Source organism: Mus musculus, chromosome 1 (assembly GCF_000001635.26).
Source record: "Mus musculus strain C57BL/6J chromosome 1, GRCm38.p6 C57BL/6J".
Classification (NCBI taxonomy): Eukaryota; Metazoa; Chordata; class Mammalia; order Rodentia; family Muridae; genus Mus; species Mus musculus.
Window position 1 is genome coordinate 14,752,688 of NC_000067.6, and position 18,158 is coordinate 14,770,845.

Here is an 18,158-nt window from a genome sequence, read left to right on the forward strand (position 1 = left end):
GTGGGGATGGAGGACTTACCCTTGTAAATAGTAGGGTATGGGTCAGGCTGGAGAAGGTATGTGTGTGTGTGTGTGTGTGTGTGTGTGTGTGTGTGTGTGTGTGTGTGAGAGAGAGAGAGAGAGAGAGAGTGAGAGAGAGAGAGAGAGAGAGAGAGAAAGAGAGAGAACGAAAGACAGAGAGAAACGAACACAGAAACACATAGAGGCAGAGTAATGAGGATTGAAAATTATTAATTAACTACTATATTTATTTTAGATGTGTTTGTATCCCACCCCCAACCCCTAGGCAACCCTAACCTCCAATTGTTTCACCTTTACCAGACTTCTAGTTCTTGCTTTCCAGGGGCGACTCTGGAAAGATCAGAAACACGGAGTATTTTGATTTGATATGGTGGCTCATTCTGGCAACCACGCTGGTAATCCCAGCACTAACGGGGCAGCATGAAGAGGATTGTGAATTCAGTGGCGGCTGCGCTTACATAGCGAGCTTCTCATATATGTCTGTATACGGAGTGGTGATGAGAAAGAGATATTGGAAATCTGACTAAACATTGCCATCCTTCCTACATAATGACAGCCAACTGAGAGAGGAAAGTCCTACATATTTATAGTTGATTTCCACACCTAACGGCCTTAGGAAGAACTTTTACAATGCATGTTTTGTCCATAAAAAATAAATTTATTTACATATGTTAGTTACCATGATAGTGCAGCATTGCCAGGACCACTAAGCACCATGTACTGGGTAGAAACCAGTATAATAGAGACCAGCCCTAGCCCCAGCCACCCACCACACACAGTCCTTGGACCAGGAAGAATAGTACATCCCTGAAAGACCAGGAACCCCACAGAAGGCTATGCTGTGGCAGGGTGAGACAATTAGAGGGGTGAAGCACATGTCCCCAAATAGGGGACAGTGTGGGTGGGAAGGAGCTGAGACCCCATAAACAAGCTGCACTCACTGAATGGAGACCCAACACTGATTAAACAGAGGAGGGAACTCAGGAAATGAACCCCAGTCTGCAGAGATTTCGAGCAAAACCAGCACCTGGAGTTAATGTCTCCACCTCAACATGTCCTGCCCAGGAAGAGTATGCCACTGTCTGTAGCAACACTGCCCTTAGTGACAGGCCCCCGAAGAGCTCTAATGCCGGCCTTCTTTCTAGTGCTGGGAAACAGCTCTCATCCACGGTCACAGAAGGACCTGGCTGTGCAGGACCTTGCCATCAACCACAAGGCAATCAAGATTAGCTTCAAAACCAACCCGTTTCTGCACTGGACTCAGATAGCAGGCAGGGGGTTGTGATCAGAGCTAAAGCCCTAGGTTTTTACCTGGTCCACGTATTCTTCCCCTGAAACTGGGCTTTCTTTGGTTACAGAAGTTTGCACTGATTTGGGGCACCCATGGCCACCTGCGCTCCAGGAGGGCAAACCACACTTGTCTCCTGTCTTGTTCACAGGCCCAGGGAAAGGAGAAGGTCCAGAATCCAGTGGGACTTCCTTGGCCCAGTCCTTTGCGTTTACCACAATCCATCTAACTGCCCTGTCCCTCTAAGCGGAAGTTCCACAAAGCCTGTTGGCTGCAGAAACGTCTTTGCTGTCAGAGTCTGGGCGTCCAGAGACCACGAATGGCCACGTCTGAAAAAATTGAAATGAGCATCAGTTACGGAGGAGAAACGATCACAAAATGAAACCACTTTCCCAAGGGAATCCCGGCGGTCCCTCGCTTTTATTAGCGTTCTGGAAATGTGTGTGTCTTGTCCTTTGATTAGATTTTTAATCCTACTGGTTACTGATTATTTGAGAGCGACAGCGTACCTTCATGCTTTCCTCATGGGTTGCCCACATGATTTTTCTGTGAAAAGGGCGAGAGTTTAGAATTCTGTGATTTAATGTCCCCCTCCCTCACACACACACACACACACACACACACACACACACACACACACACGCTGCATTCCTTTTTAAATAGGTTTGGATGAGATCTTTCCCAAGCTCATGGAGCTGGCAGGTTAGACAGGGACTTTCCGGACAGTCGCGTCCAGGAAAACTATGTTGCATTAGTGTTTTCTTTTGTTTAAACCACTCAAACGTTTATTTAAAAAAGTTAGGTTCTCCCAATCTCCCCCTTCCCCCTTTAAAGAAAGCAGCACTGGCGATTCAACCCTGCTAGGTTGTTGTCTGGAAAAAGTTGGGCAACTGAGTTTTTGTTTGTTTGGTTGGTTGGTTTGTTTTGTTTTTCCAACTTGGCCTAAAAACTTAGAAATACTCCCAAGTGGGAAGCCACACTTTATCCCAGAAGTAGGGTGTTAACAGATAGCAGTCGCCAGGCAAAGGACCAGGACATTTTCAGATGGCTGGATGATTTTCTCCCAGCAAATGGCTGGCTCCTCTTGCCTTGATTCGGAGGTCACTGAACCAGATTCCTTACCACTGGTTCCAGAAACCTCCCCTCTTGGCTCTTCGTCTGGGGCCGAGCCAGCCCTGGGCCCGGGTAGCGCTCTGGGCTGCTGTCCCCCGGCCTCGAGCGCAGCATCCCTACCAGGTTCACAGGGTGCACATAGCTGTCCTCGTAGCGGTCCTCCTGCAGCAGCTGGCGCAGGTGCGCGATGTAGCTGGAAGCCAGGCGCAGCGTGTCCAGTTTGGAAAGCTTGGTGTCGGGCGGCACCCAGGGCAGGCTGGTCTTCAGTCTGGAGAAGGCTTTGCTCAGCACGCGCATCCGGGCGCGTTCGCGGGCGTTGGCCGCATTCCGCTGCGACTGCTTGCACTCTGCGGCCGAGCCCTTAGGCGGGAGCGGCTTCTTCCCCGCACCGCCTGCGCGGCCACCTGCGCCGCCAGCGTCAGCCCCACGGAGCCGCTTCCTCTTGCATCCTCCCGCGGCTCCCAGGGAGCCGGGCTCCTCTTCACCGTCCTCCTCTTCCGCAGAAGAAATGTCGCTGGGCGAGCCGTAACCGCGCTCCATGCGGAGCAGGGGCGGCCTCTTGGAGGCCGGGGCCGGGTAGACCCTCTGCAGCCCCCTCATCTCCGAGTCTTCGGGGTCACTCACCGAGCCGGTGGACATCGCCTATTCCCCGGCGCCCACGCGCGCGCGCCTTTCTCCTCCCCGGCCAGTCTCGCTTTCTCTGGCTTCTTCTCTCTGACAGAGGATGGGGTGTGGGAGAGCCCAGGGGAGGACCAGAGACCAGGGCTTGCCTCCGCACTGAGGCTCCCCTGTGAGCTGGGCGCCTGGAGTGGGCGCGATCTGCTGCTGACCCTGTAGCCCAGGGCTCTGCTGAACTTGACTCCGGATCCAAAAGTACAGCCGCGAGCTGAGCCTTTTGACAGGACTATTTATCTGTACTCTTAGGGAAAAGCCACCCCCCTCCCCCTCGGCAAAGTAGAGGGGGCTTGAAAGGGGGACAAGAGGTGGGGCAGGGGCGTGGAAGGGGTGGGGATCGTTTTTTCCCCCCTGAACCCTGCGGTTAGCGGGGCGGGGGCAAGGAATGTTTGCGCGCAAAGCAAAGACTTAGGCCTCTACGCCCACGACTGACCCTCAGAGTATCTGTGCGAGGTAAGTGAGATTTGGGAACAAAAAGAAAAGACCTTGTTCCTACTCATTCCATTTTCACCTGCAGCTGGTCTTAGTGGGAACTGAAGAATCTGAGCATGCCCAGTGCGGCTTGTCTCCCAGTGTGTTCCTGGGGACCTGTCATTCAAGTTCATTACTCAAGATGTGTGTTTGCTTATCCAAGGCTTCATAGAACGAGTACAGAGAAAGAGCAAAAACTAAGGAGCAGCTCCAATGACCCATCTCTTGACCCCCATCCCCCCTCCGCCCCCGCTTTTATAGTTCACATGGCAGCGCTTTTTTTCTACTTTGTCTTGTTTCATCTTCAAGCAATTTCTGAAACTTACATGTTATGATGTCCATCTTGCAAAATCACTGGGAGAGCAAATAAGTGGGATCAGGAATCTGTGTGTTTGTAGCATTTCAGTAGCCACAAGCCTCCTAACCTACACATCAAGAGATGTTATTTTCCACTGTTGTAAGATTTCCTCCGCGTGATTAAGGTTTGGACTCAGACCCAACGCTTTGAGAGCAAGTTCTTGGATGCAGAATAGTATGTCAGCACAGTTGCCTTGCCAAAATTAAAGAGAAAGGAAAGGGGAAAAGCAAAGCAAAGAAAGACCAATAACAACCAAAACCCAAAGGACTACCAAGCAGCCCCTAGAATTGTGCTGCATTTCAAGTCACAACAAAACACCTTGCCTTCCCCAACCCCAGAGCAGACAAAACAAGGTGGAAGGCAGGCCAAGTGTGCTCAAGCTGAGGGGCTTTGTTAACAAACAGACAGGTGTCAGCCGGGACTCCCGCTGTGCTCCAGACGGAGGAATTGGTGCCCTTAAAGGGTTGGGGTTTGACTGCCTTGGCTGAGCAGAAGGAAGCTGAGTTTCTTTTCTGTTCCACTCTGTTGTCTTCTTGTACTTCTCCTCTCACAGGTTCCAGATGAGAGTGGGTCAAGCAGATACGCGGATGCAGAAGCTGCCTAGCAAATTCTAGTCTTTACAGCAGAACAAATAGCTGAGCCCTGAGCCTGAAGTATCATAGCAGGTGGCTGGCAGGGGTTGATTCGGCCCTTCAGGCTTCCCTCCACCTTGTCTCAAGGCGATACCTCCCACTTAGGGGTATTGTGTACAACCACCCCTACTTGCTACCGTTCCTGAAGTTTTCTTGTACCTTTTGTCTTTGGTTGGGGGTAGGGTAAGAGAGGTTCTCATCGTGAGACAATTTGAGTAAAAAAGTCCTTTGCTCTCAGATTTTCTGGGTTGGGGAAACGCAGCTGTATTTGGCAGAGAGTTGGGTTTTGTTTTGTTTTTGTTTTGTTTTGTTTTTTTTGTTTTGTTTTGTTTTTGGATTGCTTAAACTTGACTGTAGGCAAGCCTGGCCAGGCAAAAGGGGGCGGGGTGGAGATGGGGGTGCAGGCAGAAAGATGGAAGGCAGAGGTGTTACATATAGATGACTTGAAGCTATCACTATAAATACATACTCTCACACATTAGGGGCAGGCATATAGGTTTTAAAAATCTGGGTTGTTTATACAGGTGCAGAACAAAGCTTTTCCTTAGGAAAGATTAATGGTGGGGGTATGCGGCATTTCTCTAAACAGTTCCCCAAACTGCCCAACCTCAGCGCTGAGGATTAAGGCTGCTTTCTCCTCCTTGTATCCTCCGGAGAACCCTCCTTCTCCTCTCCTCCCAGGCTTCCCTTCTGTCCTGTCCCTTCACTGCGACTGACTACCGACTGACTACCCAGCTCTTGGGAAAGAAACCTCTCTGCACACCTTTACGAATCCTACTCTCCTTTCTCTTTCATTTTTGTGAGCATTTTATTTCTAGTCTGGCTGTGACTTTGTCCTTTTGCCTTCTTCTGGCCTCAGATGTGAGAGGGAGATGAGTGGACCACCTCTGCGTTCCATAGTAGTGAGCAGCTGCAGCTTGGGCTGTGTTGCAGTATCCAGCATTTGTTCCTCTTCACACATTGGCAGTGCTTGACTTTCCTTCTCCTCGAAGCATCCTGAAAGCCCAGAGAGCACAGCACAGCGCAGCTTTCTTGAGTGCCTATATTTTCCCACTGTTTTGATGTAACCGCATATTGTAGGTGAACGGTAATGTCTTTATTTTTCCATTAATAAAGCACTCTGAAGTCAATTCTCCTTGCCTATAATTTAAAAATTATAGACTTGTAAAAGCCACATACTATGGTCTATCACTTATAGTCAGTCTTGATGTTTTCAACCATATTTCTTTTAACTGTGCAGTGGTGAGGGCAATTGATACTAAATTATAAAATAACATTAATATGTTTTATTATATTTCCTCATTCTTGTTTTCTTGCTGCCTACTTTTGGTAATTTCCTTTCACTTATTAATGTTTTTCAGTCAAAGTCTTGCTATATATCCCTGGTTGACTTAGTGCCTTTTACATATTCCAGGCTGGATACAGGTAGGACAGTCTTTCTGTCTCACCATCCCAAGTGTGAGGGTTGCCAGGACACATCACTATACTCAGCTATTGAAAAATATACATACACATATATGCATATATATATATATGTATATATACATATATATAATTTTGAAATAGAAACTATTTATTTATAACATGTATGTGTGAGAGGAGAGAGAGAGAGAGAGAGAGAGAGAGAGAGAGAGAGAGAGAGAGAATATTATGCGTATGTAATTCTGGACCTAGAACCTAGGCCTTGCATGTATCAGACAAATGCTTTAGCACTGAACTATGCCCCCAGCCCTTGTTAACTTTTTGTGATGAGAAAGGAAGCTTGGGAGCAGCTGCCTGTGTAAGAATTGTCGCAGAAGGTCACGTAGTGCTAACTTCTATTATTCCTCTAGAACCTTGTCTATTTAGAAGGAAATGCTTGCGGCCCCCCCCACCCCCCCCCCCCCAGGATCAGGGCTTGCTCTGGGCTCTAACTAGCACTAAGATGTTTAAGGTTTACTATCCCATCCCAAAACAGTTTCCACCTCTCCCATAAGGGCTCTCACTGATAGAAAGGCACATGGGACTTCATTGGAAACTTTCTCCCCACTCCAGCCCCTCCCCCCACTACAAAACAGAAGCACTTCTTCAATTCTTACTTACTTTCCAAACTGGACATAAAGGGGGGGGGTGAATAAGTCCCTCAATGACTTGATGTCATGATTAAAAAATATTGGAGTGTACAGGAGGGCAACTTTGTGGGGTAGAGTACCAAGAAGCCCTTATGTTACAGAATATTTAAAATGCAGAGCTTTTAAGGGAGCTGTAGCTGGGGTGACATGTACAGAAAACACAGACACAGTCATTGTCACCTCCCATCCTGCTCTGCAGCAAGTCCTTGGTATAAACCACTGGAGATGGGTGGGGATGGGTGGGGATGGGTGGGACTCCTCTATTCTCTGTGGCCAAATGAAAACCATACAGTATGCAGTTGCAGACTAAACTCTTATGGGGAATGTATCTAGGTGGGCGGTCCTCTTCCTATATGAGTCTTAGAGATGCTTCTGTCCATAGCCTCTTTCTATCCTGTTCTGTCCCATTGGATGGAAGAATTTCACATACATTTCGACGACTGTACCTTGATCTAGAAAAAAATGAAAATTTAAGAGCATTCGCGGGCTACGTAAAAGACACCGCACTGGTTACTACTGAGTGTTTGCAGAGTAGCTTCAAGTAGTCCAGGTCCGTGTCCAATACATTGAATATTGAAGATGTAAATGAATGAAAAAATGGAAAATGCTTCATCAACATACCAAGCATGGTACACGATTGGAAGTAAAATACAATCAGCAAATGTCACCCTTTTAATTATAAGGTTGTTGTTGAAAACTTAAGAATTATTTGAATTTTTGATAAAACTTATATTTCTTCTGTATGACTAAGGTTGGGATTCACTATGCAGCCAGGAGCTGAGCCTCCAGCTTGCTGTGGCAAGGCATTTGTCAAGCTGACTCCTGGCTCCTGGAAGGGCACATTCTGAAGGAAACACCTGAGAGGCAGTGCACAGTAGAAAGAAGTAACATTGGTCTCACTTTTCTTGCATCTCAGCACCTGCACCTAACCATAAGTAACTCTGCAGCTCCAAGGGCAAGCAAACACTTCTGGTAGGGAATTACAGAGAAGCATAGAAACACACCGCGTGCACGCGCGCGCGCGCGCACACACACACACACACACACAAACACACCACACCATGCTTCACACACACACATGCACATACCACATACTACACCATATGCACACACACACACACGACATACCACACACAAACACACATATACATGCACACACAAATATCCCACACACTAATCATGCATCATACACATACACACATACCACACCACACACATACACATACCACACACACATGCACATGTATACACATGTCACACACTACACACATACACAGACCCCACATCCCCCACACAAGCACACACACACACACACACAAACTCAAACATACCACATACCACAACATACATCTATCTCTCTCATACACACATACACACAACACCCCACACCCCACACACACCCACACATACCACACACATTCACACATACCACACGCGCACATGCATGCCCACACATACATGCACTGCAGATGTAAATTTTGGTTCATAATCCTCAAAGCCAGGTCTACAGTGTCATGCTGTTGGCATTCTCAGGACAACACCTGCATGCAAGTACAAGTCCCAAGAGAGGAAGATGAAAGGTAGGCCATAGCTACCATCTTCATGTGGTATTCCAGGCACTTGCTGGATTCTTGCGCTGCCTAGCACAGGGCTATGCTTAGGTCTCCACAGGCTTACGTCCTTTTTGGAAACTGGACTAGAAGCTGTGTGCCCGCTCCAGGTTCAAGTCAGCCTTTGTGTTGTTGTTGCTGCTGCTGTTGCTGCTGTCATTGCACCAGAGGGAACTATTCCTGTGAATGGCTGCCTTCAGAAGGTCACCAGCCATGAGATCTGACAGGGGCGATGGCTGGAATCTATGACATAATCAGTCTCAAGACCTGAATAATGACCATACTAGTTGAGATCCATATGTGGGTGAGGGTATCTCTCACTGTTCCACCCCTAGATTAGGTACAACAGGCAATTAACAGCTGCTGAGAGAGGGAGCATCAGTCTTCCCCAGGGCCGCTCATCACTAAAAACACATGGGAGCCACATTAAATGGATCTAGCATATTGTAGTTTTATATTTATCCGTGTGTTTGTAGGAATAATTGTTAAAGAACAGGGAGCATGGCAAGGAATGTGAGAAGGTCTGGAGAGAGAGAAGAACTATGTAAATTAAGAACACACATATGATAAAGAATGAAGACGACGCTAACCATGGCGTCGCAGCACCCAGTAGCTTGAGGAAGGAGGATTACAAGTTTAAGGCCAGCCTGGGCTTTGTGTAAGACAGTATCTTAAAACAAAAATAAATAAAAATAAGCAAACAAAAAAACCCTTTACCCAAAATAAATAATAACAAAATGGTGAGTGGTTAGTTGGGGACAGGGAGATGTGTCTCATACCTGATTTTCTCTTCAACTGAAAATATAAGCAAAGTAGCCCATTGATGGTCTCCTCCATTGTAATGACGCCTAAAGATTCAAACAGTGTTGGAAATAGTTTTGTTTGTTTCTTTTAAAGCAGAATCTTTCTGATTTTAGGGAGCTTCAAACTCCAAAAGCTGAGTGTTTTCTGTACATCACTTTGCCTACAGGATTAGCCTGCCAAGGAATTCCAGTCCCTTAGACGATGCCTGTGAAATGAAGTCCCCAAGGCTTTTGAGCCTTTGGAACAGCAAGAATGATGGTGGGGAATACTGAAAGATGAGCTGCTTTGTGACAGCTTTGGCTCCTGGGTCTGAGAACAATCTTTTTATTTCTTTATTTAATTTTAAAAAATCTTTTAAAGAAGCCTTTAAACTCTTAGGCAAAAGCTAAGAAAGTCCCATCTCTGGGGGAATTCCTCCTTTTTAAGTACTTTTGACTTTATTGACAGTAATTGGAAGTGTGAAAATAGTTACTGAACCATTTCTTGAAGTTGTAATACTTCAGTGTTCAGTGTGTAGTCTCAAGTCTTGCTTGATAAAATTGTGTACTACTTGGGAAGGAAATGTTGCCCTACCATGTGGCAAGTACTGGACATTGGTTCTCCTCTGCAGTCACTACCCAACCTACCTTTCACTATCTGCTAAGCCTCTGGGAACATGTTGCCTGTGTTGTCTGGAAACAGTCTGTTTGTTGAGGGTCCAGAATGGCTATGCACAACTCCAGTCCTTGTAGGGCACTATACCAGGTCAGTTACTAGTCAGTCTGAGCCTCATTTGCCCTACAGTGGTCCCTTCCTCTGTGTCTTCTCTCCCATGACTTGGGCTGTGTTCACAGGACTCACACTTTAGAAATGCTCTGACACCGGGCTCATGCTCCTTCACTCATGGCTCATGCTCCATGGAAAATCACATAAAAACTAGAAAAGCTCCCCATGCCAGAGGACGCTCTCATGGAGTAGATGAGAAGAAACTAACAAAAAGCATGCTGTGCTATATTTCTTTTTCAGTTTCACTCTCAAAGGAGAGCTTGAGGAGGTTATTGAAAACAGAGATGAGTAAGTCTTGTGCCCTGTTTCATATTTCTGTCCTTAGGTTACTGGTTACTGCGGCTTAGCCATTTCCTCCAAGAAAGAAAGAAGTGTTAGAAACAACACAAAAAAATTAAAGTGTAAGGTCAGTGATGGCAGAGAGCATCTTGTGTTCCCAGGTCTGATTGCTCAGGAAAGGAGCCTCCTACATATTGGATGGTTGAAGATGCAAGCACACGAATACCACGTGCCATCAGCAAATAGTAGTTAATGGAAGCTACACTCAAGCCATTGCTTGTCCTTTGTCTACATGTTCTGTAGAGTTTATGTCTACATGTTCTGTCTACTCTTCTGCTGACACTTAGCCATGAGCACATGTCTCACAAACTGGAAGAGCCCTGAGAGAACATTGTTTATTTATTTTATGTACATAGTGTGCATGACAACAGCCACAAAATAAGTAATTGAAGAATTGCATTTATTGTTAAAGCCAGACAAACCTGTTTTCTTCTTATGAACATGAAATCAACCTTTAAATGGTGTTTCTTTAGGTGAGAGGAATTCTGGATCTTCATAAAGTTTCATGGATGCCCTGACATGAAAAATCTTATTTTAAAAACTAGCAGCCAGGCAGTGGTGGCACGTGCCTTTAGTCCCAGCACTTGGGATGCAGGGACAGGCAGATTTCTGAGTCTGAGGCCAGCCTGGTCTACAGAGTGAGTTCCAGGACAGCCAAGACTATACAGAAAAACCCTGTCTCGAAAAACCAATAAATAAATAAGTAAATAAATAAATAAACAGACAGACAGACAAACAAAAAAACCAAAAACAACTAGCATAGATTAAAAAGAAAAGGTCAGTTGTAGAGCCCTATAATGTCCATGTATTTAAATGGTAAGAGAGAAGAGAGGGACAGTCAAAGGAAAATGGGCAGTAATCAGAGGTGTGAAAGCCAATCAAGCTAAGCAGTGTTAGTGAAGGGGAGAGAGGAGCTGACAGGCAGGGAGGACTGCCAGTTGAATTCTGGTGTAACTACACTGGAGGCTTTCCCTGTGCTCTAAAACAGCATTGAGAAACAGAATGGAAAAATGGAAAATTAAAAAGGCAAAAGGTGACATGTTAAAAAACAAACAAACAAACAAACAAACATCTCTGGGCCACCCGGAACAAAATGTGAATGTCTGTCCTTTGGATTGGCTCCAGGCAGGAACATCTGCAAGTTGAATTCTTTTCTATACAGGAGAAAAAGACGATCCTGTAAGTGTAGAGAAACTATAGGTCTCTAGACAAGGAAGGTACCATGGAGAGGCAGGTCCAGATAGGCCCTGGCAGGCCCACATGTTTTCCTGAGACTGGGTCAATGTAAATAAGTATTTCTTTTAATTACGGGCTATAATTTATTCTTTCCTTGCCTCCCTGGTAACTTTTAGTTAAATGCAAGGCAGTGAAACTTGCCTACTTGGTCCTGGATATTTTGTATTCCCATGAATATTATTTATCTTTGTTCTATGATGCAGATAAATTACTTAGAAATAGTATGATGTGCCATACACACACACACACACACACACACACACACACACACACACACACACGTTTAGTCAGGGTTCTCTAGAGGAGCAATGAATGAGTAGAAAGAACATATAATAACCTTGTACTATATATTATTAGATCAACCTACAGTGTGTGGGCTGAACAGGACAACAATGGCTGTCTTCACACTGGAGATAAGAGGAACTGTGAACTTGTCCAGCCATGATGCTGGATATTACAGTCCCAACCTGAAGGCCTGGAGGATTCCTGAGGGCCACTGATCTTGAACCCATGTTGGAAAGCTGGAGAAGCTGGATTCTGATGGCAGCAAGGGATGGCGTCAGCTGTGACAATGACAGTAGTAGCGATAGAGTAGATGAATTTAGGAACAGGAGAGATTAACTCCCAGTAAGATCTCGGGCGGGCCAAGCAGAAGCTTCATGCCCCTGGCTCTCCTTGCCTGGGGCAACACAGATTTTCCTACTCTGATTAATGAGGAAATGCCCACAGAGGCTGGTCTCATCCAGATCCAGTCAGGGTGACAGTCAGGATGGGTTATCACAGAGGCTGAGAGAGTCAGAGCAGAACTCAGGTCAAGGATTCTCTACAACATTCCAAGAGTCCTCTGCACTGTGACCCCAATTCCCTGTGAGCTCTGAGATTTCAAAGTCTGGAAGGCTCAGGTACTATTCCTGGCCTCTCCGAGTGCTCGGTATTGTCCTCCCATCCTTATTTTTTCCGTCTTTCTGTCTCTTTGTCTTTCCCTATCCTCCTCTGTCTGTCTGTCTATTGTCTGTCTGTTTCTCTCTCTCTGTCTGTCTGACTATCTGTTTGTTTGTTTCTTCTTTTTGTGATTGGCATTATAGGTGATGGTTTTCATTACAAAATCCTCATAAGTGATTATTTTCTATTACCTTCTTCCTTTCTTCCCGCTGCTTCCAGCTACTTCCTCTCTTCCTTCTCTCAGGTGCTCTTCTCTTCTGCTTTTCTATTGAGTGTTTACTAGTAGCATCTCTATTTCCACCTCCTTTAATAACTCCTTCTTTCCTCCTTTGAACCACTTCCTAGTTCAATAACACATAAACACATACATATATGCATACATAGATGTGATTTTAAATCTGGACTCTGTTGATGAGAGGAGAACATCTACTTCTTGCCTTTTTCAGTCTGGCTTACTTCATTTAGCATAATGATTTCAAGTTCCATCCACTTTCCTACAAATGTCACAATTTTATTTTTCTTGCATGGCTGCATATATTCTATTTTGTATGTATACAACATTTTCCTTGTCCATTTATCTGTTGATGGACATGTAGGCTGGTTCTGTTTCTTAGCCAGTATGAGTGGTGTATCTATACATACGAATTTGTAAGTATGCTGGAATGGTGACTTACAGTCCTTGGCATAAACACTTGGGAGTGGTATAACAGGGTCATACGGTAGCTCTATTTTCAATTGTATTTACTTTTTAGAAATCTCCATTTCATTTTAGCTTTAATTTATATTTTGTTAATGATTTTCAATGTTGATCATCTTTTCATGTGATTATTGGCCACTTGTATTATCTTCTAGAGGAAAATGTCTATTCAGTGTTTTGCTCAATTTTGAGTCGGTTGCTCATTCTTTATTAGTTTTGCTTTCTAGAAGTTCTCTATTTTCTATCCTCAACATTAATCAAAGTTGAAGCATCCTTGCATTCCAGGAATTAATCTTACTTGCTCATGGTCTGGAATGGTATTGAATTTGGTTTGTTACCATTTTATTGCAAGTTATACAGCATTGTGCATAAAAGGTATTTACCAATAGTTCTTTCTTTTAGGAACATCTGTTGGGTTTGGGGTTAGAGTGATACTTATCCCTCATTGGATGAAATAGGAAGCTTTGCATCCTCTATAAAACAACACAACAATAACAACAACCCAACATCAACAATAACAGAACTATTAGAGAGGGATGAGTCATAGTCCCTTAATATTTGATAATTCATAAGTGGAACCTAGAGATTCAGGTATTTGTTTTATTACCAATATATTTTAATAAGATATAGATCTATTGACATACTCTGTTTCTTCATGATTTATTCTTGCTTATTTTATATTTCCAGGACTTTGTTTTGCCTTTGTGTTCTTTTCAGTCCTTGTATGTTTTCAATATACTCATAATTTCATTATTTCCACACAATCAATAGTAACACCTATTTTCATTTCTAATTTTAGTAATTACAGTCTTTTCCCCCCTTTATTCATGTAGCTTAAGCTATATCATATTTGTTGATCTTTTCAAAGGACCAGTGTCTGGTTTCACCAAGCCACTTAAGTTCATACAATTCTGACTTGAACTGATAGCACATTAATGATCTTCATTTCAATATCACATAAAATAATGGATATTCCTAAGCTCTTCTCTCAGCACTGTCAATTGCTGAGGACATGACATTCCATCTGGACACACTGCATAGCCCAAACCAAAACCTGTAATTTATTTTCTGTGCTACGTTTCTGGTTCTGATTTCAGTGATCTCTGCTCTAGTCTTTAATATTTCTTATTCTGTTCCTTCTTCGGGTTCACTCATGCCTCTAGCTCATTAAGTTGTGAAGTTGTGTGTTTTTAAATTTGGAGCTTCTGGAGATCCAAGTCAGGTCTGAGGTAATATTAAACAAGCGTTCTGCCACCTAGCTGCAGCCCTAACCATTTGTTTGCATGTGCCTATGGCAATGAATTTCTCCATTAGCACTGATTTTTCTGTGTGGCATAAGTTCTGACATAGTGTGCTTTTATTTGCACTTTTCTGTTAAGTGTATTTTAACTTCCTTTTAAATTTAATTTCTACTTTAATCAGTTGTTGTTTAAAACTGTTAAATTTCCACAATTTTGAGTTTCAGATTTCTAACTTCATTGAAGAATATACTTGCTGAGTTATGGTTTTAAATATATTGATATGTAATTTGATTTTTAATGTAGTCTCTACTGCAAAGGATTCCATGGACTCTTGGGAAGAACATATATTCTGTTATTAGTAGTGTTCTGTATATGTCTGTTGGGTCTACTTGGCTTCTTGTCCTATTAGGCCCTTATTTCCCATTTATCTTCTGGAGAAAGACAGGCTGCCATTGAGCCAGAAGGTCATTTAGTTATCCTCTGTATGTTACATTTTCTATTATTAGCATACCCAGGTTACTGTACAAATATCTCTTCTTTCATTTCTATATGTTTTAATTTGCATATTGGATGATCTTTTAATTGAATCAATATTTTAATTATTATACTGGTTATTGTTTGTCAGTATTTACAAACATATGCTATCCTTTGTCTCTTGTAACTTCTTAGCAATCTCCGTTTCTTTGGGTTTAAATTAAGACTTTTATAGAGAACATACACTTTGATTGTTGCTTAAATATTTCAATGCGTAAAAGTGTTCTTGTTTTCTAATTTCTTTTCTTCTTTATAAATATTAATTTATTCATTTTATGTTAGTACACTATTGCTGTCTTCAGACACACCAGAAGAGGGCATTGGATCCTATTACAGGTAGTTGTGAGCCACCATGTGGTTTCTGGGAATTGAACTCAGGACCTCTGGAAGAGCAGTCAGTGCTTTTAACCACTGAGCTGTCTCTCTAGCCTCGAATTATTTTCTTAACTAGGAGAGCTGAATCCACTTATATTTAAAGTAATTACTAATATGGAGAGACTGATATAGCTCTCTTCAACTTTGTGGCCTCTCTTCATGTCCTGCTTTACTGTTTTTTCCCCACCAAACCCTAAGTGCACCCAAGTCTCTGACTTGACGTCACAGCAACATAACTGCCCTCCTTTCGATGACACATGCATCTGCATCTTCATACTTCTATTCTCACAGTTTTCACTTGTGGAGGACATGCAGTGTCTTCTTTATACACAGCATAACCCAAAACTATAGTGTTGTGACATACACTCACCCTTTATCTTTTATGCAAATGTAAAAAGAAATGGGTGAAAAGACCAAGCAGCAGTAGTGGTAGCTTTTAGGCAGACACTTTTATTTTAATAAATAATTTTGTCTCTTAAAGTGGAAAATGAAGTGCATGGTTGCAAACCATCACTGCATGCAGTGAATGGATTTTGTTAGTCCATTCCTTTTTATGTGGCTTCAGTTCACTGCAGCATTCTCTCTCTCTCTCTCTCTCTCTCTCTCTCTCTCTCTCTCAAATGCCCATCTCTGCTTTCCTAGCATTGGTCTTAAAGCAAATATAACCACACCCCACTTACCATGAGGGTTCTGGGTATCTTTATGCCTTCCCCACTGAGCCACCTCTCCTGTCCTTAACAGTGTTCAATGCTGTTTTACTTGAAAAAAGTTGACTTTTTAGGTACTTTTTTTTTGATATTACCCTGCATAGCTCTGAATTCTGATGTATATCTTCACATCATGAAGTTCAACCCACAGGACATTCACCGTTTGCTAATTCTCCTGCTCCCATGAGATGAATACTGACGAATGACCAATGGTCCCATGCTCACCCACTCTCTGAAGTTTCAGCTTTCCTAGTGTTCAGGAGTTAGGTCAGGGCTGAGGAAGTGTCCCTGTGGCATGAAGACCTGAATTTAGCTCCTGCATTCCACATGAACTGGTTTTCGTTTTTCTCCCACTTGAAACAAAGATCATCGGGAAAGAATCTTAACTGAGAGAACACATCCATAAAATTGGCCTCTGGCATGTTTTTGGGTAATGATTGATGTGGGCTGGCCCAGTCCACTGGCAGGTGCCACTCTTGAAATTACCCTTATGTTTAAAATAATGCTATGGGGACCAAGCAAGCTGAGCAGCGCCATTCCTCTTGGTCTTTGCTTCATTTCCTGTCTCCATGTTTCTGCCTTGTGTTCCTGCCCTGACTTCCCTCAGGGATTGACTGTGATGTAGAAGTATAAGACAAAACAAACTCTTTGATGTTCTTGGCATCTATCACAGAGATACAACACAAACTAGATTACCAAGTGAGAATGCCAGGCATGGCAGTCCATTTGCAATTCCAGCATCAGAAAGGCAGAGAGCAGCCGATCCTTGGGGCTTTCTGGTCAAGTAGAGGAGACTAATCAGTACATTCTAGGGCACCTAGAAATCCAACCTCAGAGGAGGCAGGCAACATTCCTGAGGGTAGCACCTAGTGTTGTTGTCTAGTGTACACACACACACACACACACACACACACATACACTTTAGAAAAGAGTCAGTGGAAGGCAAGAAACCAGGAGGTAGCTACCTACTGGGATTCAGCAATGAATGCCAGCACTGTCTGTCTACCTCTCTCGCCTGTGGAGGCAAACCACACTCCTGTGCTTTTCATTCTTGTCTCTCCCTCTTCCTCTGCAGCTTCTCTGTGGTTAGGTTTCCCATGGCAAAGGCTGAATTATTCCAGCAATAGAGGCTAGCCTAAGGACAGCTGTGTCTGCAAAGGTTTCACTCCAGCATCCAAGACCGAGAGCTACTTGGAGGCATTGGCTGAAGCACTGGTGTCTGTGACTACAAAGTGACATGCTTTAAGCCTTTTGTAAAGTGTTCTAGGCGAATAACAATAAACAAAATATGTTTAGTTTCTATCTTGCTCTTTAACCCTTGCAGTAACTTTCTAGACAACACACATCTCCCACTGTGATTTAAAAAAAACGTCATTTTCATACATCCAATCAATACGTGATGTAGTAATCCCAATTATTTTCATTCTATTAATGAGAAAACCAATTAAGCCAAGGAGATATGGTGATTAATTCCTCCATTGATATTCTCATAGTGTTTCAGAACTGTCCTGACTTTCCTGCGTTCTGGTCATGAACCCTGTATTACAGAGGCGGTTTTACCTGGATTTCCCTTAATTCATCTACAACACAGGACAAAGTGATTGAGATGTCACAGAAAATACTCAGTAGTGTTCCCCATTGGTGTAAAAAGAAACTACTCAGAAGAAAGCAATGCTAAGTAAAATCGTTCAGCCCGTCTGTCAGCATGAGACAGGGCAGGGTGGAGTATGTAAAGAATGGCCACTGGATTCTTTTCTCCTCTTCTCTACTACCTTCTGCTGACCTTGCAGAGACTCACATACCCATACACATACAGAAGCACATTCAGATACAGATATGAGACACTAAGATTTGACGAACATTTTACTCTTCAAAATCCCCATACTATGTAACCTTAATACACATATTCCCAAGACCTTGTTTTGCACAGTTCGTAATTTCCTGACTAAGTGTCGAGGGCATAGAAAGTGACGAGGCTGCCTTATTTAATGTCTGCCATCTTATTTTCTCTTCGGACATAGCAGGACATTTTTGACATGTAGCTTGATACTCTCTGCTATGTGGGAAAGAATGGGAACACTGACAGCTGCCCAGAACTGCTGCAGGAGTGGACAGCTGGGTGCAGGTGCACGGACTGTCTCAATTTGACAGGCTTTAAGGCTTGCATTATCTGAAGTGACATTCAATATCCCACCCAATGAGGTACTTAGAAATAACAGAAGCTGCACTGTTATATGCC

The 18,158-nt window shown here is 43.7% G+C and overlaps 1 protein-coding gene and 1 long non-coding RNA gene across 6 annotated transcripts in view; one reads left to right on the top strand and one right to left on the bottom strand.

The window, feature by feature from the left end:
• Nucleotides 1–656: 656 nt before the first annotated feature.
• Nucleotides 657–3,402, bottom strand: Msc (musculin). 4 transcript variants are annotated; one of them, NM_001360810.1, is made up of 3 exons: nucleotides 2,543–3,279; nucleotides 1,819–1,855; nucleotides 659–1,638 (listed from the first exon to the last, which is right to left on the bottom strand). In NM_001360810.1, exons 1-2 carry the CDS (start codon nucleotides 3,059–3,061, stop codon nucleotides 1,832–1,834), a joined length of 543 nt encoding a protein of 180 aa, NP_001347739.1. In that variant the 5' UTR covers nucleotides 3,062–3,279; the 3' UTR covers nucleotides 659–1,638; nucleotides 1,819–1,831. The 4 variants fall into 4 exon arrangements, with proteins under 4 accessions (XP_006495521.1, NP_001347739.1, NP_034957.1 ...); XM_011238348.2 differs by having other exon boundaries at nucleotides 1,547–1,638; nucleotides 2,432–3,402; XM_006495458.3 differs by lacking the exon at nucleotides 1,819–1,855 and having other exon boundaries at nucleotides 657–1,638; nucleotides 2,432–3,402.
• Nucleotides 3,300–18,158, top strand: part of Gm9947 — a 37,336-nt gene continuing 22,477 nt past the window's right edge. For both annotated transcript variants that reach the window (XR_003947744.1, XR_865195.2), the window contains exon 1: nucleotides 3,300–3,550. This is a non-coding gene — a long non-coding RNA (predicted gene 9947). The remainder of the gene's footprint in view (nucleotides 3,551–18,158) is intronic.

Excerpts from the sequence above, each read along its gene's own strand:
- Msc (XM_006495458.3), bottom strand. The coding sequence starts at position 3,061 with ATGTCCACCGGCTCGGTGAGTGACCCCGAAGACTCGGAGATGAGGGGG. Across the intron at positions 1,639-2,431 it reads GGAGGTTTCTGGAACCAGTG|ACGTGGCCATTCGTGGTCTC; the intron begins GTAAGGAATCTG and ends CAATTTTTTCAG.